The 19,637-nt window shown below is 43.9% G+C and overlaps 1 protein-coding gene across 2 annotated transcripts in view; it reads left to right on the forward strand.

The window, feature by feature from the left end:
• plxdc2b (plexin domain containing 2b) overlaps window positions 1-19,637 on the forward strand; it is a 182,303-nt gene that overhangs the window by 152,080 nt on the left and 10,586 nt on the right. The window contains exons 9-13 of one of the 2 annotated variants that reach the window (XM_065019536.1): window positions 136-217; window positions 6,080-6,140; window positions 6,385-6,541; window positions 11,268-11,306; window positions 12,707-14,015. In XM_065019536.1, coding sequence (XP_064875608.1) covers window positions 136-217; window positions 6,080-6,140; window positions 6,385-6,541; window positions 11,268-11,306; window positions 12,707-12,780 — 413 coding nt within the window. In that variant the 3' untranslated portion in view covers window positions 12,781-14,015. Of the gene's footprint in view, window positions 1-135; window positions 218-6,079; window positions 6,141-6,384; window positions 6,542-11,267; window positions 11,307-12,706; window positions 14,016-19,637 lie in introns of those variants that run through there. The other variant, XM_029661497.2, reaches the window with a different exon arrangement.

Raw genomic sequence — 19,637 nt, forward strand, 5'->3', positions numbered from 1 at the left:
GTTTTGCATTATCAACTACAACAATCTAGCAATCTATATATAGATTTCTATAGTGTGTTTTGACTGAGGCAGTAGACGTGTGTGTGTTGTGACGTGTGTGTGTTGTGACGTGTGTGTATCCTGTTCCCTCCATAGCATGTCTCCAGTTCACCAGCTGTGGCAGCTGCATCTCCTCCCAGATCAACTTCAACTGCAGCTGGTGCCACCGCCTTCGCAGGTCAGACACCCCTCTATACCCCTCACTGTATGTCTTTGCCTGCATCCTAAATGCCACCCTACAACCTATGTGCTCTGATCAAACGTAGTGCACTATATAGGGAATAGGTGCCATTTGGGACGGAGACCATCTTTTCCATCCAACACTCTACCTTTCTGTTCTCCCCTCCATCTCCATCTCTCGCTCAGTCTCCCTATCGTTCTTCTCCCTCCTTTAAATGTTGCTATTAGTTCCAGTCACTCAGCACCTCTCTTAGCTAGCTATTGAGTGTGAGGTGTATGTATAGACATGTGCCTATCACATGGAGACAGACCCTCCCCTATTCCCTCTGCTCAGTGGTGTGTGTCCCAAATGGCACCCTATTCCCTGTACAGTGCACCCAGTTTAAACAGAGCCCTGGACCCTTGTTAAAAGTTGTGCCCTGTATTCTGTAAATAGGGAATAGGGTGCAATTTGGGAGGGTGCCAGTGAGTTCCCGGTGATGTTCATTCGTTTTTCCTTATTGATGGCGCGCAAAGGAAAGACAGAGAAGGAAATAACAACGGAGCGAGAGAACATGCGATCCGACCCATTACTCTTGTTTGCTTTGAGAAATCGAGAATTCCCCTCTCTCGCACCGACTTTCTCGCTCTCTCTCTCTCTCTCTCTCTCTCCGCTCTTCTCTTTCTCTCCTTTCCCCTTGACCATTTGTCTTTCTGTCTTTCACACCCTGGCACAAAAAGGTAAATATTTGAGACTGCGCAGAATGTTATTGCACAGATGGGATATTACCTGCCTGTTGTGAGATGTGAATGATGGCGGGTTTGGACAGCGCTGTTGGAGTGTTGTTGGAGCATTGGTCTCAGCGTTGGATCGCAGCGTTTGGGGTTCAGAAGACAGGGAGGCATAAATGAACTGTGAAGCAGACAATGTGTTCCAGGCATGTTGTTATCCCTTTTGAGGTTTGTAAAAGTCCAAGTTAGAAAGCCATCAGTATTCAAGTGCACTGAAAGCTTTTGGGCCTCAGTTCTTGGAAAATGTCTGTTGGGCTGGGCGGAGATGATTTGACTACTCCCCTTCTCCTATGTCTCTACACGTTGTCCACGTCCCAAATGGCAGCCTACTATTCCCCTGTGGACGCTGGTCAAAAGTAGTGTACTATATTGGGGTAGCACTAGGGAAGAAGTCTTTTAGTGGCCTGTGCATCCATAATGAAACGACCCCATAGTTATTTCAGATGAATCTTTTATTCCCGAGAGTGACCATGCGCAATTTAGGAGACGTGCAGTACACACACCGGGGCCACTGGGCTTTGTGAGGTCACTAAAGGTCAGGGTTTAGCCTTCTCCTTCTCTGTCTCCTCTCGGTCTCCTCTCTCCAATCCAACTTAGAAAATAATAATACAATCACGTGTGCATAAATTTGATGTATTGGTGGCTCTGGGAATCAACCCCATAATCCTGGCATTGCAAGCACAATGCTCTACCAATTTAGCCATACAGGATCACAGCTGACAATGTATCTATATTCTGTGCCCTCCAGAAGAAGACTAATTCTACCGCCTGTGCATCGAACTAAACTCCCTTTACGTGCATCACTCCAGCAGTTTATTAGAGCTGCGATGACACACTATACGCCTGAATTATAATGATCTAATTACGCTGCATTTTAATTTTAAACGTGTGCGTGCTGCATCACACCGTTAGGGCTCGCTCCCGTCCTTTGTGTCCTTCAACAACAAACTTCCCTTGAAAAGTCAAATTAATGCACAGTTTAAACCAGCTAATTGAAATGCATTGCAGCATTGTTGGGCAGTAGGTTAATGAAAGGAAGACGCCTGTGATTTAAGAGCGTGGCCGTAATGAACCCTCTCTCTTTCTCGCTCTACCTCTCTCTACCGCTCTCTCTCTCTCTCTCTCTATACCTCTCTCTATACCTCTCTCTCTCTCTCTCTATACCTCTCTCTACCTCTCTCTATACCCCCCTCTCTCTCTCTCTACCTCTCTCTCTCTCTCTCTCTCTCTCTACCTCTCTCTCTACCTCTCTCTACCTCTCTCTATACCTCTCTCTACCTCTCTCTCTACCTATCTCTCTCTTCTTCTCTCCCTCTCTCTCTACCCCCCTCTCTCTCTCTCTCTGCCTCTCTCTCTACCTCTCTCTACACCCCACCTCTCTCTCTCTCTTTCTCCCCCTCTCTCTCTCTCTCTGCCTCTCTCTCTGCCTCTCTCTTTACCTCTCTCTCTACACCCCACCTCTCTCTACCTCTCTCTCTCTACCTCTCTCTACCACTCTCTCACTCTACCTCTCTCTCTACCTCTCTCTCTCTTTACCCCTCGCCCTCTCTCTCTGTGATGTGTAAGAACCTGCTGGTTGGGTACCTGCTCTCCCATGTGTTTCAGGCTAAATCAGCTCATTGGGTCCCTCTGATGTATGTAATCTGGGCGCTGGGCTGGGTTGGACAATTAAAAGTGGGTTGGTTATCAATACTGCCGAGCGCTCATTTGGTGAGAAAGAGACGATTTGTTTACTCAAAAACACAGCTGTGTGTGTGCATCATGAATGTACTATCAAAATGACTGCCGCCACATACAATTTCAAAGAGATCTTGCGCTTGAATAAGATGCGGTCACTCTGCGTACTTCATTCAAAATCAAATCTAATTTTATTTGTCACATACACATGGTTAGCAGATGTTAATGCGAGTGTAGCGAAATGCTTGTGCTTCTAGTTCCGACAATGCAGTAATAACCAACAAGTAATCTAGCTAACAATTCCAAAACTACTACCTTATAGACACAAGTGTAAGAGGATAAAGAATATGTACATAAGATATATGAATGAGTGATGGTACAGAGCGGCATAGGCAAGATACAGTAGATGGTATTGAGTGCAGTATATACATATGAGATGAGTATGTAAACAAAGTGGCATAGTTAAAGTGGCTAGTGATACATGTATTACATAAGGATGCAGTAGATGATATAGAGTACAGTATATACGTATACATATGAGATGAATAATGTAGGGTATGTAAACATTATATTAGGTAGCATTGTTTAAAGTGGCTAGTGATATATTTTACATCATTTCCCATCAATTCCCATTATTAAAGTGGCTGGAGTTGAGTTAGTGTGTTGGCAGCAGCCACTCAATGTTAGTGGTGGCTGTTTAACAGTCTGATGGCCTTGAGATAGAAGCTGTTTTTCAGTCTCTCGGTCCCAGCTTTGATGCACCTGTACTGACCTCGCCTTCTGGATGATAGCGGGGTGAACAGGCAGTGGCTCGGGTGGTTGTTGTCCTTGATGATCTTTATGGCCTTCCTGTGACATCGGGTGGTGTAGGTGTCCTGGAGGGCAGGTAGTTTGCCCCCGGTGATGCGTTGTGCAGACCTCACTACCCTCTGGAGAGCCTTACGGTTGTGGGCGGAGCAGTTGCCGTACCAGGCGGTGATACAGCCCGCCAGGATGCTCTCGATTGTGCATCTGTAGAAGTTTGTGAGTGCTTTTGGTGACAAGCGGAATTTATTCAGCCTCCTGAGGTTGAAGAGGCGCTGCTGCGCCTTCTTCACGATGCAGTCTGTGTGGGTGGACCAATTCAGTTTGTCTGTGATGTGTACGCCGAGGAACTTAAAACTTACTACCCTCTCCACTACTGTTCCATCGATGTGGATAGGGGGGTGTTCCCTCTGCTCTTTCCTGAAGTCCACAATCATCTCCTTAGTTTTGTTGACGTTGAGTGTGAGGTTATTTTCCTGACACCACACTCCGAGGGCCCTCACCTCCTCCCTGTAGGCCGTCTCGTCGTTGTTGGTAATCAAGCCTACCACTGTTGTGTCGTCCGCAAACTTGATGATTGAGTTGGAGTCGTGCGTGGCCACACAGTCGTGGTTGAACAGGGAGTACAGGAGAGGGCTCAGAACGCACCCTTGTGGGGCCCCAGTGTTGAGGATCAGCGGGGTGGAAATGTTGTTGCCTACCCTCACCACCTGGGGGCGGCCCGTCAGGAAGTCCAGTACCCAGTTGCAATCACATTGCATGTGTGTGGAGATAGATTGAGTGTCGTGCCATGAGTGTAATGATGGTTTCAACATTCCTACACACTGATAAGCTTAACGTTCGTTATGTAGACCCAGTGAGCTTTAGTAACCCTCAAACCTCTGGTAGTAAATCCATATAATGTCAAGAAATATGGCCCATTGGTATGAGATAGACTAAATATCTTTGAATGCACCCGCAATGTAACCGAGACCAAGGAGTCTTTTAAACCCAATAACGAAATGCATCCTCTCTGCCATGAAAGAGGGGGGAGAAAATGACAAGACCGTACAGAAACCTTTTCCCATGTGTATTCATTTATATTCAAATGAGGCAGCTCAACCCATTTATAATTAGCGGTGTGGTGGCTGAGGGGGGATGTTGGAAGGAAGGTTTGGAATGCATCCCAAATGGCACCCTATTCCCTATATAGTGTGCTACTTTTGACCCGGGCCCATAGGGGAATAGGGTGCCATTTGGGATGTTGGATGGCATTGAGGTAAAAACCTAAAGGAGAAAGGATCCGAAGGGACCGGTCAGACCTGTGTTGCAGTAATATCCTTGGCCTGTCTCGGTCTCTCTCTCCCTCTCTCGCTCCGCTTCTCCCGCGAAAACGGAGGGGAAAAGAGGTGAAGGAATCTGTCTCGGGCTGATTGGACAGATGAAGTGGAATTTTTCCGGCAACAATACGGTGAAATCCGGGCAGTGTGGGCTGATTAGACAGCAGAGGGAGATGGGAATGGACTCCTCTTCTTCGTCCACACGGAGAGCGTTACCACAGTCACCAGGACTAATGGGAGTTATAGGACCTGATGGGAATAAGGACGGAGAATGGAGGTTAATGCGGCCTGTCTGTACGGTAGTGGTGGCTAGTAGGCGGAGATATCCGAAGACAGGCTCATTGTAGTGGCTGGACTGGAATAAATGTAACGGTATGAAACACATGGAAACCATACCATCCCATATTGCATTCCAGCTACTATGATTAGCCCGTCATCCGATATCCCCACCCACCAGCCACCACTGCTCCATGTAGAGAAGTAGAGGGGTGGATTGTTCGTGGGTCTTGCTGCGTTGCTAGCGGGTTAGGTGTTTGTGTGGTGCATGACATTGGTTGAGCATTTGTTTACCACCTCTACGCCATTGGGGATATGATTGCACAGCTTTCTGTCTTGGACTTCAGTGGACTGTTTGAGCCAGACAGACAAAATCAAAAAATATACTAGAGAGAGAGAGAAAGATGGAGAACCAACCATCCCTCTGTGTCAAAGCAAGAAAATATGTTCCTCAAAATTCAGTGAATAAAACATTGAAATGTAAGCAAGGGCTTACAGAAGGAAGAGAAGAAAAGAGAGAGGGATAAGGAGGGGGGGAGTATGAAGGTTCACCTGGGGGTCAGTATCTTCACTCATTATGATCTGTGAACAAGAGGAAGAATGAGCAGTTGCCCTCGATCAAAGGCTAGCCCACAGAGTTTATGAGTCGCCTCTGGCTGGGAGGCATTACCCATTTCCCCTCACCCCCTACATCAACCCCTGTACTCTGAACTTCCTCTTCATATTCAAATAATCATGGCCTTTTCCCCCTTTGAATTTATTTTGGACACCCAGACTGAGATTATTATAGTGGATTATTTTATACATTATAGTGGATTATTTGAAACGTGTTTGGTTTCATGTAACATCTGCAGGTCTACTGAGCTGGATGGCACCACGTATACATGTTGCTATAATTGACGTTTTAGAGATGTATTCATTCCATCTTTGATTGTGGTTTAGCCCTCTTAGTGATGCATGTCTTGTGTTCATGTTCCTAAGCTCTTCCTGACAATCGTCTCCTCTGGTTTCAGGTGTTCCAGTGGGTTCGACCGCCATCGGCAGGACTGGGTGGATAACAGCTGTCCTGATGAGGTGAATATTGTCGTGGCTGATGGAAAGGAATGAGTGGGGATATGGTGGAATGTGTGCGTGCATGTGTATCTGCTGTAAGGTGGTTTTTGTGTGTGACTGCCAGGATGATGGATGCCCTGGTCTGCTATGTGCAGGGGGAAAGGCGATGACCCAGTTTACTCCTTTCACATCTTCTGCTCTTACACACACACACAACATATTCTTACATGCATGACGAAGAGGGCCCTTGTATTCTGTCTTGCAGACCAAGGACAAAAGCTGTGATATCATCAACACCACACAACTCTATCCGTTCACCACCACGTTAGTTGCCAAGACAACAGGCCGGAGCAGAGGAGAGACCACCACAGCCGGAGCCTCTTTGTCTACGTCCCTCTCCCCGACCAGCGTCCCCACTGAAGGTAAGACAACTAACGTACGCTCCAGATGGCAACAAAGGATGCAAGGCATGCCAGCTGTGTTTTACACAACTAAACAATGTAGATTGAATTAGGACAACATCTCTAAAATCTTAGAGATGCATCCACACAGAAACATATTAGTGTTCAGTCCTTTTGGCTGGTTATTCATCTTTTATGACAAGTAAATTATAATCATTTTTATACTGGCTTTTTATTGATTGATTTGTTGCTGATAAATATCTTCAATCATCAGGCAAGTGCTGCCTGCAACCCCAGCAAGCAGGGACAGATGGCTGGAATAGATGGCCACTCTAAAACAGGGTTTCTCAGCCTCTGTCCCAGGGGCCAAGCATGTCCATCCTGAGTTCATGATTAGTCACACTGCAGTAGTCATCTCAAAGATATCAGACACAAATCCCTCCTGGAGAAAAAATAACCCTGGGTCGTTCTGCTGATGTCAGGAGAAATTCTGAAGGTGTTCTTTTGAGGTCGTTTACCTTCCTTTCCCTCCCTCCCTCCCCCAGAGATACTGGAGCTACTTAAAGACTGATTATCAAATGGCACCCTATGGTAGCAGGGAGAACTGTCCTTGACTGTCCTGGAGTCCTTGACAGTTTTTAGGGCCTTCCTCTGACACCGCCTGGTATAGAGGTCCTGGATGTCAGGAAGCTTGGCCCCAGCGATGTACTGGGCCATACGCACTACCCTCTGTAGTGCCTTGCTGTCGGAGGCCGAGCAGTTGCCATACCAGGTAGTGATGCAACAAGTCAGGATGCTCTCGATGGTGCAGCTGTATAACCTTTTGAGGATCTGAGGACCCATGCCAAATCTTTTCTGTCTCCTGAGGGGGAATAGGTTTTGTTGTGCCCTCTTCACAATTGTCTTGGCATGCTTGGACAATGTTAGTTTGTTGGTGATGTAGACACCAAGGAACTTGAAGCTCTTAACCTGCCCCACTACAGCCCAGTCGATGAGAATGGAGGCATGCTCGGTCCTCCTTTTCCTGTAGTCCACAATCATCTCCTTAGTCTTGATCACTTTGAGGGAGAGGTTGTTATCCTTGCACCACATGGCCAAGTCTCTGACCTCCTCTCTATATGCTGTCTTGTCGTTGTTGGTGATCAGGCCTACCACTGTTGTGTCATCGGCAAACTTGGAGTCGTGCCTGGCCATGTAGTCATGAGTGAACAGGGAGTACAGGAGGGGACTGAGCACGCACCCCTGAAGGGCCCCTGTGTTGAGGATCAGTGTGGCAGATGTGTTGTTACCTAGCCTTACCACCTGGGGATGGCCCGTCAGGAAGGCCAGGATCCAGTTGCAGAGAGAGGTGTTTAGTCCCAGGGTCCTTAGCTTATTGATGAGCTTTTCAGGGCACTATGGTGTTGAACACTGAGCTGTAGTCAATGAATAGCATTCTCACATAGGTGTTCCTTTTGTCCAGGTGGGAAAGGGTAGTGTGGAGTGCAATAGAGATTGCATCATCTGTGGATCTGTTAGGGTGGTATGCAAATTGGAATAGGTCTAGGGTGTCTGCGATGATGGTGATAAGTGTGAGCCATGACCAGCCTTTCAAAGCACTTCATGGCTACAGACCTGAGTGCTACGGGTCAGTAGTCATTTAGGCAGGTTACCTTAATGTTCTTGGGCACAGGGACTATGGTGGTTTGCTTAAAACATGTTGGTTTTACAGACTCGGACAGGGAGACACTGCAAATGTCAGTGAAGACACTTGCCAGCGCGTGCTCGCAGTACACGTCCTGGTAATCCATCTGGCCCTGCGGCCTTGTGAATGTTGACTTGTTTAAAGGTCTTACTCACATCGGCTGCGGAGAGCGCTTTGCCTGTTTGATGGTTTGTCGGAGGGCATAGCAGAATTTCTTATAAGCTTCCGGGTTAGAATTCCGCTCCTTGAAAGCGGCAGGTCTAGCCTTTAGCTCAGTGCGGATGTTGCCTGTTATCCATGGCTTCTGACAGAATACAACTCATGCCAGCATCAGTCTGTGGTGGTGTGTATACAGCTACGAAAAATACAGATGAAAACTCTCTAGGTAGATAGTGTGATCTACAGCTTATCATGAGATACTCTACCTCAGGCAAGAAAAACTTCCTTAGATATCGTGCACCAGCTGTTATTTACAAAAATACATAGTCTGCCGCCCCTTGTCTTACCAGACAAAGCTGTTCTATCCTGCCAATACAGCGTATAACCAGCCAGCTGTATGTTGATCGTGTCGTCCTTCAGTCACGACTCCGTGAATACAAAAATACATAGTCTGCCGCCCCTTGTCTTACCAGACAAAGCTGTTCTATCCTGCCAATACAGCGTATAACCAGCCAGCTGTATGTTGATCGTGTCGTCCTTCAGTCACGACTCCGTGAAGTATAAGATATTTCAGTTTTGAATGTCCCGTTGGTAGTTTAATCTTCCGCGTAGATCATTGATTTGATTTTCCAAAGATTGCACGTTCGCTAGAAGAATGGAAGGAAGTGGGGGTTTATTCAATCGCCTACGAATTCTCAGAAGGCAGCCCGCCCTCCAGACCCTTTTTCTCCGCCTTCTCTTCACGCAAATGACAGGGATCTGGGCCTGTTCCCGGGAAAGTAGTGTGTCATTCACGTTGGACTCGTTAAAGGATAAAAGGACTCAGCTAGTTCGTGTTGAGTAATCGCAGTTCTGATGTCCAGAATATATTTTCGGTCATAAGAGACGGTTACAGCAACATTATGTGCAAAATAAGTTTAAAAATAAGTTACAAACAAAAAACAAATTGGTTTATTCATCTTATTAATGCGTGCAGACGACGGATGATGTTTTATAGGAATGCATCACTGTATGAATCTGCGACCACAATGAGGGAGGTTAGCTAGATTGATAAAACGAGGGAAGTGAAGTGGAATTGTGAAGTGGAATGGAATGGGCAGAATAACTGAGTACGCCCTCAGACATTAATAATAGTTCATATGGTAAGGTGCTCTTTGGTTTCCCAGGCTTGTAGAATTAATGGAAAAAATGGAGTCTAAACCTGTAGGATAAAGGCAGACTCCATTTTTTGTTTTTGCAGAGTGGTATTTAACGGTGTCTTAGGCAGTGGTTGGAATGGTGAGTTAACGTATGATTTCTGGTTCCTGTTCTGTAGAACTGGTGCCCGGTGGTTCTGGGTTAAATGGGTCTGGATCCAGCTCCAGTATGTGGTGATCTCTAAAGCGGATGCCTATGGTTTTGGCTCTGAGTACTACCCACTACACAAACATCAATGGCATCCAGCTCCAGTTTTCTTACTTCTAAATGACAAATTGTACGATTTACTTCTAATCTCTGTCTTACATTCAGTGTTTCAGTCCTTGGCCTTTTCTCTTTTATACTCCCAATTTTCTTCTTGGTGGAGATTGCACGGAAATGCCCATTTCTCTCAACCAATGTTAAACGGGCAATCTGGGGTCAGAAAAACAGCAAAGCTCATGAGGCATTAATAAATTATATTCTTCAAAAGTCAAAACATTTATGTCCCTATACCAGTTTGCCCCTTTAAGACCTTCACTCAGTGAGGTGGGTGAGGTGATGGTATGACCACAGATGACTTGAACGCTGGAGAGAGGTGGAAAGGAGTGTGAGAGAGATCCAGCTGAGAGGCAAAACAAACTCCAGCGACGTGTGGGTGTGTTAGCATGAAAAAAAGTTGGGGGTTCTGTGTGACATACAGAGACCCTCACACTTCCTGACACGCACAGAGGATCAGTTTCTCCCCTCCGACCCAGTTCTCTCAGCTTGGCGGTTCAGAGGCACGTTCTACTAGGGGAGGGAGGAAGGGAGGGAGCGAGGGAGAGCTCTGTTACTAGGAGGTGTGAGAACCCATCACTTCCCTCTCCTGTTCCCAACCCCCCCCTTTCTCCTTCTTCTCCCCTTCCCTCCCTCTCTTACTGCTATCACTGGCACGGGATTGGTCATTGACTTTGATTCCCTGCCTTGCCCTCATACACCTTATCGCATAGGCCGTGACATTTCTTAGACTAGGAAATGGTTGCAGGCATTAAATTATCTTTGATCTTGGAAATGTAAATGAAAAAAAGCCTTTGAAATAGATTTACTCAGTTGAGACCCCTTTCCAAGGCTCTTTCTAGTTTTGATATGGTGGAATAGCACGCATAGCGTTTCACAGGCTCATGTATATGGCACATTAGCATAATGTGGATCCTATGAGGTGTGTAAATTCATATCACCCCTCTCTCAGAGAAGTGGGTCACAGTGAATTTACATGTTTCATAGTTGCTTAACCCCAGACTGCATCTTAGCTGTTGAATTATGCACGGGAGAAGCATTTTATCCAAAACATTCATTTTCATTGCAAATTAAGTGTAGAAAATTCACTTTTAACCCAAGATTATCCAGTGATTATAATCATAATGGTAATTATAAGATTAGAATGCTAAAAAAAAAAGAACATTTGCTATAAACCTGTGTAATAATTGTCAATGATGATTATTTCAGAATATTTGATTGACATTCTTCACCAGTGTTAAGATCAATAGTTGTTGTTGTTGGCAGGCAGGCAGCTCTCGGCTGTATAATAGACATAGGGACTCTATATGTAAATCTACGGCTGTAAGGATAACGTAAATCACAGACAAACATTTTTCTGACCCTCTATACCTCCTTCATTTCTCTGTTTCTGTCTCTCCCTCTATCTCTCTCTCTCTGAGTCTACTTCTCTCTCTCTCTTTTCCACAGATGACACCAAGATTGCTCTGCATCTCAAAGACAATGGAGGTAAGCCTCTCTTTTCCTTCCTAGATCCTTGGACTGTTGACAGTTGTGTTTCTCTGTACTGCTGCATGTTGGGTAGAGTATATGGGGGTCTGTTTACAAGGCTGCGGTCTGTGTATTTATGGCTGACAGATTGCTTGCCCCAGAAAGCAGATCGCTTTTTGATTTCTGGGGAGGACAGGCCAAGGGAAGGAGCGGCTCATTGAAGCACCTCATCCAGAGGCTGATTGAAATGGCTCTGTACCAAGCTTCTGGATGGGACTGATCAATCATGGTGTCTAAAATCTCAATTTAATACATTTTAAATTCACGGTACAACACAACAAAATGTGGAAAAAGTCAATGGGTGTGAATACTTTCTGGAGGCACTGTAGTTGTGTCCCAAATGGCATCCTATTCCCTATAGTGGACTACATTTGACCAGGGCCCATAGTAAGTTTGCCATTTGGGACACGAGGTATTCACACCTCTTGACTTTTTCTACATTTTGTGGTGTTACAGCCTGAATTTAAAATGGAATAAATTGAGATTTTGTGTCACTGGCCTACACACAATACCCCATAATGTCAAAGTGGAAATTAAAAATGTTATGTTGTTAAAAATGATGTCTTCAGTCAATAAGTATTCAACCCCTTTGTTATGGCAAGCCTAAATAAGTTTAGGAGTAAAACGTTGCTTAACAAGTCACATAATAAGTTGCATGGACCCATTCTGTGTGTAATAATAGTGTTTAACATGATTTTTGAATGACTACCTCATCTCTGTACCCCACACATACAATTATCTGTAAGGTACCTCAGTCGAGCAGTGAATTTCAAACACAGATTCTACCACAAAGACCAGGGAAGTTTTCCCAATGCCTCGCAAAGAAGGGCACCTATTGGTAGATGGGTTGTGAATATCCTTTTGGGCATGGTGAAGTTATTAATTACACTTTGGATGGTGTATCAACACACCCAGTCACTACAAAGATACAGGCGTATCTGTAGAGGAAGGAAACCACTCAGGGATTTCACCATGAGGCCAATGGTGACTTTAAAACAGTTACAGGGTTTAATGGCTGTAATAGGAGAAAACTGAGTAGTATTGTAGTTTCTCCACAATACTGACCTAATTGACATAGGGACAAGAAGGAAGCCTGTACATAATACAAATAATTAAAAAATGTTTGCAATAAGGCACTAAAGTAAAACTGCTAAAGAATTGGCAAAGAAATCAACTTTATGTCCGGAATACAAAGTATTATGTTTGGGGCAAATCCAAAACAATCACTGAGTGCCACTCTTCATATTTTCAAGCATGGTGGTGACTGCATCATGTTATGGGTATGCGAGTTTTAGAGAAAACAGCTAAGCACAGGCAAAATCCTACTAGAAAACCTGTTTTTGTGTGCTTTCCAACAGACACTGGGAGCATGACAATAACCAAAAACGCAAGGCCAAATATACACTGGAGTTGCTTACCAAGACGACGTTGAATGTTCCCGAGTGGCCTAGTTACAGTTTTGACTTAGATCGACTTGAAAATCTATGGAAAGATTTGAAAATGGCTGTCTAGCCAGGATCAACAACCACAGAGCTTGAAGAAATATTGTACAATCCAGGTGTGCAAAGCTCTTAAAAACTTACTCAGAAAAATTCACAGCTGTAATCGCTGCCAAAGGTGATTCTAACATGTATTGACTCAGGGGGATATATTAGTGTTTATTTTTCAACAAAAATCGGTCTTCTTTTCGATATACAGATGTTCGATTTAGTTTATTTGTAATTTTACAAATGGATCATTTTCTTAATGGACAATTCCACATTGAATACTGCATGGTGATGGATTACGGCCACACCATCTGTTTGGTGAGTAGGGATGAAATTATTCCAAGACTGCAGCTCGTTGTTGGAACACATATTTCCCTACTTCAATCAACCAGTCCATTTTGAATTTGTGATAATACTGTCCTCATTTGGCAAGGAATGTAGCTTATGTATCCCATCAGTTAGATACATTTTTTATAGGCATGTATTTCTGTAGGCCTAATGGGAGCTTATGCGCGCACTCAGGATGCTTGTGTAGAGGGAGCGGTGTTGTTAGACAGTCATGTTTTTAATGTTTTGACAATTTAGATGTTCTCAATATTTGCCTTGGAATCATTGTAATCATTTCAAGGTCATATTTCGTAATGCATTTGATGTTTTTAAAACATTCTAAACTGAAATCCAAAACGATGATAGTTTCTTAAAAACCGAACCGAATCAGAACCGACTTCAAAAAGCACTAAATGCTCAGCAATAGACACAGCCTATGTGGGTGCTAGGGAGGCAGGAAAGGGAGGATGAGGGGAAGGTGTTCAAGAACATGGGCACGTAGGATAGAGCTTCATAGTTGCCTTAATGTTGAATTAACTCTATCTCAGAGTGTTGGTGTAACAGGACAGAAAACGGAGGTTCATTGTGAATGTCAGCAAGTTCCTGAGACCACTGCTCTCAAAACTGGTGCATTAACCACAATTCAAACATCATTAATTTGCCCTTGTTGCCTCCACTTTGAAAAATGTATTGTTTTAATGGGGATCCTCCACAAATGAACTCAACGTCAGCAGGAATTTGAGGGGGGTTCCAGTGAGGGGGATTTCAATAGAGGCAGAGGTGGTCAACAATCTCCCTCACATTTCCATTTAAACTTATACAGATAACCGGTATTTGGTCCCCTCTGCACTCTGCTACCTGCACACATCAACACAGATCTATTTAAAAAAAATAAAAAATTAAAAAATAAGTTCTCTGCTGTTTAGCTTTACCCACATTGGGTTTAGTTTGTGTGCGTGTGCGTCTTTGAGTGTGAGAGAGTGACATTTGAATTCCAAAATGAGTCCCGACTCTATCACTTCCAGAGTGAAGCACTCAAATATTTAATTTCCTGCTGGAGAGGAATTGGAAATCTCTTATCGTCCTTTCATTGCCCAAACATTGCCTATCTCACTTGCTGACTTGTGGCGCAGCCTCTTCCCAGAAACCTGGGGTATCAGCCAGACGAGAGGACATCTCCTCATTCACAGGGTACGTCTCAAATGACACACTTTTTCTTGTGTAGTGCACTACTTTTTTACCAGAGCTCATAGGGCTCTGGTCAAAAGTAGTGCACTATGTAGGGAATAGGGTGCTATTTGGGATGCATTCACTGTGTGGGAAGCGTGCTGGGAAGGGATTTGGGCTTAAGGTGAATGCCAAAAGGGAGGGAACGAGCCAATGTGATCATCTTGAGAACGTACTGAATCCACAAACAGCCAAAGGCTGCTGCAGCGCCAAACCACACCATGTTGTCTTGAGGTGAACAGTGTGCATGTGAGAGATTACAACCACAAACCAGTCTCACGTACACAGTATCCAAGCCATGCGACTGCAACATGGAGAGGGTGTAATGATAACTGTGGCCACCAGTGGAGGATGCGGAGGGAAGGACGGCCCAAAATATAGGCTGGAACGGAGCGAATGGAATGGCATCCAACACATGGAAACCGCATAATTCCGCTCCAGCCACTACCACATGGCCGTACTCCCCAATTAAGGTGCCACCAACCTCCTGTGGTGGCCGCAGGTTTAGCACACATCTTCACTCTTAGGCAAAAGAAGGTGCTATCTAGAACCAAAAAGGGTTATCTGGCTGTCCCCAATAGGTTCCAGGTAGAACCCTTTTAGCTCCATGTAGAACCCTTTCCACAGAGCGATCTACATGAAATCCAAAAGGGTTCTACCTGGAACCAAAAAGGGTATTACCTGGAACAGTGGCGGTCGGTGCCGTTCCCTATACCCATCATGAGGTTGCTACATCCTATGAATCAAAGTTTACAGGTCGAGAGAAATTTGTGTAGTCAAGGTGACAGACATTGATATATTCAATACCTCCTTACAAACTCTTGCCTGCATCTAGCTGATCTAGGGTGAAATCAATAGTTTCTATTGGACAAATTCAGGATGTTTATCCCCGTTTTGTTCCATTTGCTTCTCTCTAAGAAAAGTTTTTCAACAGAATCGGCAGAATGAATACACCCCTGATCTCACACACAAACACAGTTCACTTTCATAGCATCCACATACAAACAGTATGATCCCTTTGATCGTTGTATAATTCCTTCTCGCATCTACGCTCGCTCCTCCTCTGACCCTTGTGGACTTCAGTGCACAACACATCAGCTGTCTGTGACCAGGCACAAAAAAAGAACTTTCTAAGCCAAACCTTAATATGATAACTGCTAACCTCTACACACAGCCTACATCGTTGTCACCATATTAGCATACGTCATAGTCTAGTCAACATAGCTACTACAGTGTACATTCAGCAAGCAGTTTAGCAGTTACACTGGCGAGCCCCAGTGGCAATACATTCATAAAACCAAAAGCTTACCTTGACTTGGAAGAGTTCCAGTGTTGGATAGCCATAGCCAGCTAGCTAACATAGCATCCCTCTGTTTGGGCTGGGTGTTTGAATAGGCTAAACTAAACTGCATCTGGCTTAAAGGCCTTTGACACAACCTCTATCTTCCCCCAATGTCATCTACACTCACTATCTGTTCAATAAAATCTGAAAATACCAACAACAACAAAAAATTCAAGCAATGCTAGCTGTGTATTTAGTATTTCATATTTAGTGCATCTCATCCACTCTACATTGTACCCATCATCTCTCTGCATCGTGTCCTAGCTTTGGGCTTGTTTTTAGTGTAATTTCTATCAGATCCATCAGTGTGTGTGTCCTTTAACCTTGGGAAACATGGAGCATGGCAGAAAACGCTAAGGCGATTAGCCGCGGCTAAGTGATAAGATACGGGACAATAGGGATGTACCGTACTGTCTCACTGCAGAGGCAACTCTAAGAGGACAGGACACTCCTTATCCTCCATTTCAAATCAGGATGAGAAATAGGCTCTTTCTCCCTTTGAATCTAGCAGAATGATTCAGGCTGCGTCACCAACGGCACCCTATTCCCTATGTAGCGCACTACTTTTGACTTGAGCCGTATGGAAAAGGGTGCCATTTGGGACACAACCTCAGTATATGCGCTGATTAGCCTTGCTAGACACATTAGCCAGGTGAGAGGATGGCTGTGGCCCTGTGACACTGTATTGTCAGTAATATGGTGCTAAAAGGGATAGCGTGGTCTGGGTCCACACGGTCATTCAATTCATCTTCTATCTCCAAGCGCTAATGTGTTTTTATTGCTGTCTGAAGGCTCAGTAAGCAGGTTAATGTAGTAAGAGCGTTTATGAGGAGGACACAGCGTGATGGATCATACTGAGATGGTTCAATGTTGGACTCCATCTATGTCAGCCATGACCCCCACAGTCCCATTCATGTGGCTGTGTCATGACGTGACTTTGCTTCATTAGACTGAATAAACAATGAACTAAGACCGTGCACATGTCCACCTTTCAAGGCCATGCAAGTAGTAGCAGAAGAATATTCACCCATTTTTCATGATTGAGACACAGACTACTAGTGGAGGCTGGTGCGAGGAGGACGGCTCATATAATGGTTGGAATGGACTCAATTGAATGGTATCATTCCATTTATTCCTTTCCAGACATTACTGATGTACAGTTGAAGTCGGAAGTTTACATACACTTAGGTTGGAGTCATTAAAACTCGTTTTTCAACCACTCCACAAATTTCTTGTTAACAAACTATAGTTTTGGAAAGTCGGTTAGGACATCTACTTTGTGCATGACAAGTCATTTTTCCAACAATTGTTTACAGACAGATTATTTCACTTGTAATTCACTGTATCACAATTCTAGTGGGTCAGAAGTTTACATACACTAAGTTGACTGTGCCTTTAAACAGCTTGGAAAATTCCAGAAAATTATGTCATGGCTTTAGGAGCTTCTGATACAAGATCAGATATATCTTATACCTATCAATATAGGTACAAAAGTATCTATATCCACAGTAAACGATTCCTATATTGACATAACCTGAAAGGCCGCTCAGCAAGGAAGAAGCCACTGCTCCAAAACTGCCATAAAAAAGCCAGACTACGGTTTGCAACTGCACATGGGGACAAAGATCGTACTTTTTGGAGAAATGTCCTCCGGTCTGATGAAACAAAAATAGAACTGTTTGGCCATAATGACCATCATTATGTTTGGAGGAAAAAGGGAGATGCTTGCAAGCCGAAGAACACCATCCCAACCATGAAGCACGGGGAGGCAGCATCATGTTGTGGGGGTGCTTTGCTGCAGGAGGGACTGGTGCACTTCACTAAATAGATGGCATCATGAGGCAGGAAAATTATGTGGATATATTGTAGCAACATCTCAAGACATCAGTCAGGAAGAAAAAGCTTGGTCGCAAATGGGCCTTCCAAATTGACAATGACCCCAAGCATACTTCCAAAGTTGTGGCAAAATGGCTTAAGGACAACAAAGTCAAGGTATTGGAGTGGCCATCACAAAGCCCTGACCTCAAACCTATAGAAAATTTGTGGGCAGAGCTGAAAAAGCGTGTGCATGCAAGGAGGCCTACAAACCTGACTCAGTTACACCAGCTCTGTCACCAGCTCTGTGGGAAGCCTGAAACATTTGACCCAAGTTAAACAATTTAAAGGTAATGCTATCAAATACTAATTGAGTGTATGAAAACTTCTGTCCCACTGGGAATGTGATTAAAGAAATAAAAGCTGTAATAAATCATTCTCTCAACTATTATTCTGACATTTCACATTCTTAAAATAAAGTGTTGATCCTAACTGACCCAAGACAGGGAATGTCTATTCAGATTAAACGTCAGGAATTGTGGAAAAACAGAGTTTAAATGCAGTTGGCTAAGGTGTATGTAAACTTCCGACTTCAACTGTACTTTGATTTAAAAATTTCACCACTTATAACTATGTTTTTCAGGCTATTGTTTTGCCAGCTTTCAGCTTTGTGAACCAATGTGGATAATATGTAGATTTATACACACCACTGTCTCTGCAGCCCAAGTGGCTTAGATGTGCCTCCCCTTAAGAACATTTTTTGAAGTTAATGTGATAACATATGACAACATGGGGACACAAAATTTCAACATGCGATAACATGAAACATCAAATCTCATTTTATTTGTCACATGCACCTAATAGAACAGGTGTAGACTTTACAGTGAAATGCTTACTTACAAGCCCTTATTCAACAATGCAGTTTCAAGAAAAAGTGTTGAAAGTATTAACTAAAATAAACTGAGGTAAATAAATTTCAATAACACAAAAATAAACACACATTCTAAAAAAACTTTTTTTTAAATTACCTCATTTGAGATTTGAACTTCCAACCTCTTGGTTGCTAGGTACCTGATGTTCCTGCTGCGCCCCCAAGACTGGAGATAATGGCGATTGACTATACATATATTGCCAAGAATACTTTTTAACACTTTGCTTAAAATATACTTGAAGGTGTTATTTCTATAAAATTACAGTATGCTGCTGTATTCCGATTTCAATAAGGCCTAGATTCAATCAGTTCAAGTGTTAACCGGCGATAGCCGACAACCGCATAACTAATGTTTTGCCGGTGTCAGAAGTGGAACTTCATTGGAGCTGTCAAATCGTTGTGATTGTTGTCACGAAGCTACACCCTTCCCGCTGGCGTTAGAAGTTCCGAATGAGAAAGTGAAGGCTAAATAGAAATAATGACGCTTAAATTGAAAATCATTCGACAAAATAATGAGGATTTCTATCAGCCGAATCGAGGTGTAGATTACTTCTCACGTTTCCAGTATTCAAACTTGTGAACAAGGCTGCATGGGATTTCTCTTAATGCGACTCCGTGCTGCCAATGACAATGTTCACTTTAGGTATAACGCCGGGAGCCGCTTGTGAATTGAACAGCTCTAACGCAGCTCCACCTCCGACACGTCAAAACATCAGCTATGTGGATGGCGGCTGTAGACAACATGCAACATTACTTGCTAATTGGCAGCATACTGTAGTACCGGCAGTTTATCAGAATATTGCACGGGTAGCTTATTGGAGGCATGACTTTCAGCAAGCTCTTTTTTTTGTTATCCCAGTTAATGTGTTCTGTTCATAAACAGTACGTTTCTACACGGTCAGTACTCAAGTCTTGTTAAAGGCTGACATAAGTGCATGTGATATTAAAGCGCCATAGAGTATTTATTTTATAGCTAGTCACAATGGCATTGTAATATTCACTTCCCTGCCTGCCATCAGGCCAGGAAGTGTGACAGATTAGCTAGAATAAGTTACTGTGAAATTGACAACAACTGACTTGCAGCCAGTTGATAGTAAGTTATAGAAAATGTAACATTAACTTTCTGTGAACCAGTTGCTATGAAGCTACTGGTAAATGCA

This window comes from Oncorhynchus nerka, linkage group LG6 (genome assembly GCF_034236695.1).
Source record: "Oncorhynchus nerka isolate Pitt River linkage group LG6, Oner_Uvic_2.0, whole genome shotgun sequence".
In the NCBI taxonomy this organism is placed as follows: Eukaryota; Metazoa; Chordata; class Actinopteri; order Salmoniformes; family Salmonidae; genus Oncorhynchus; species Oncorhynchus nerka.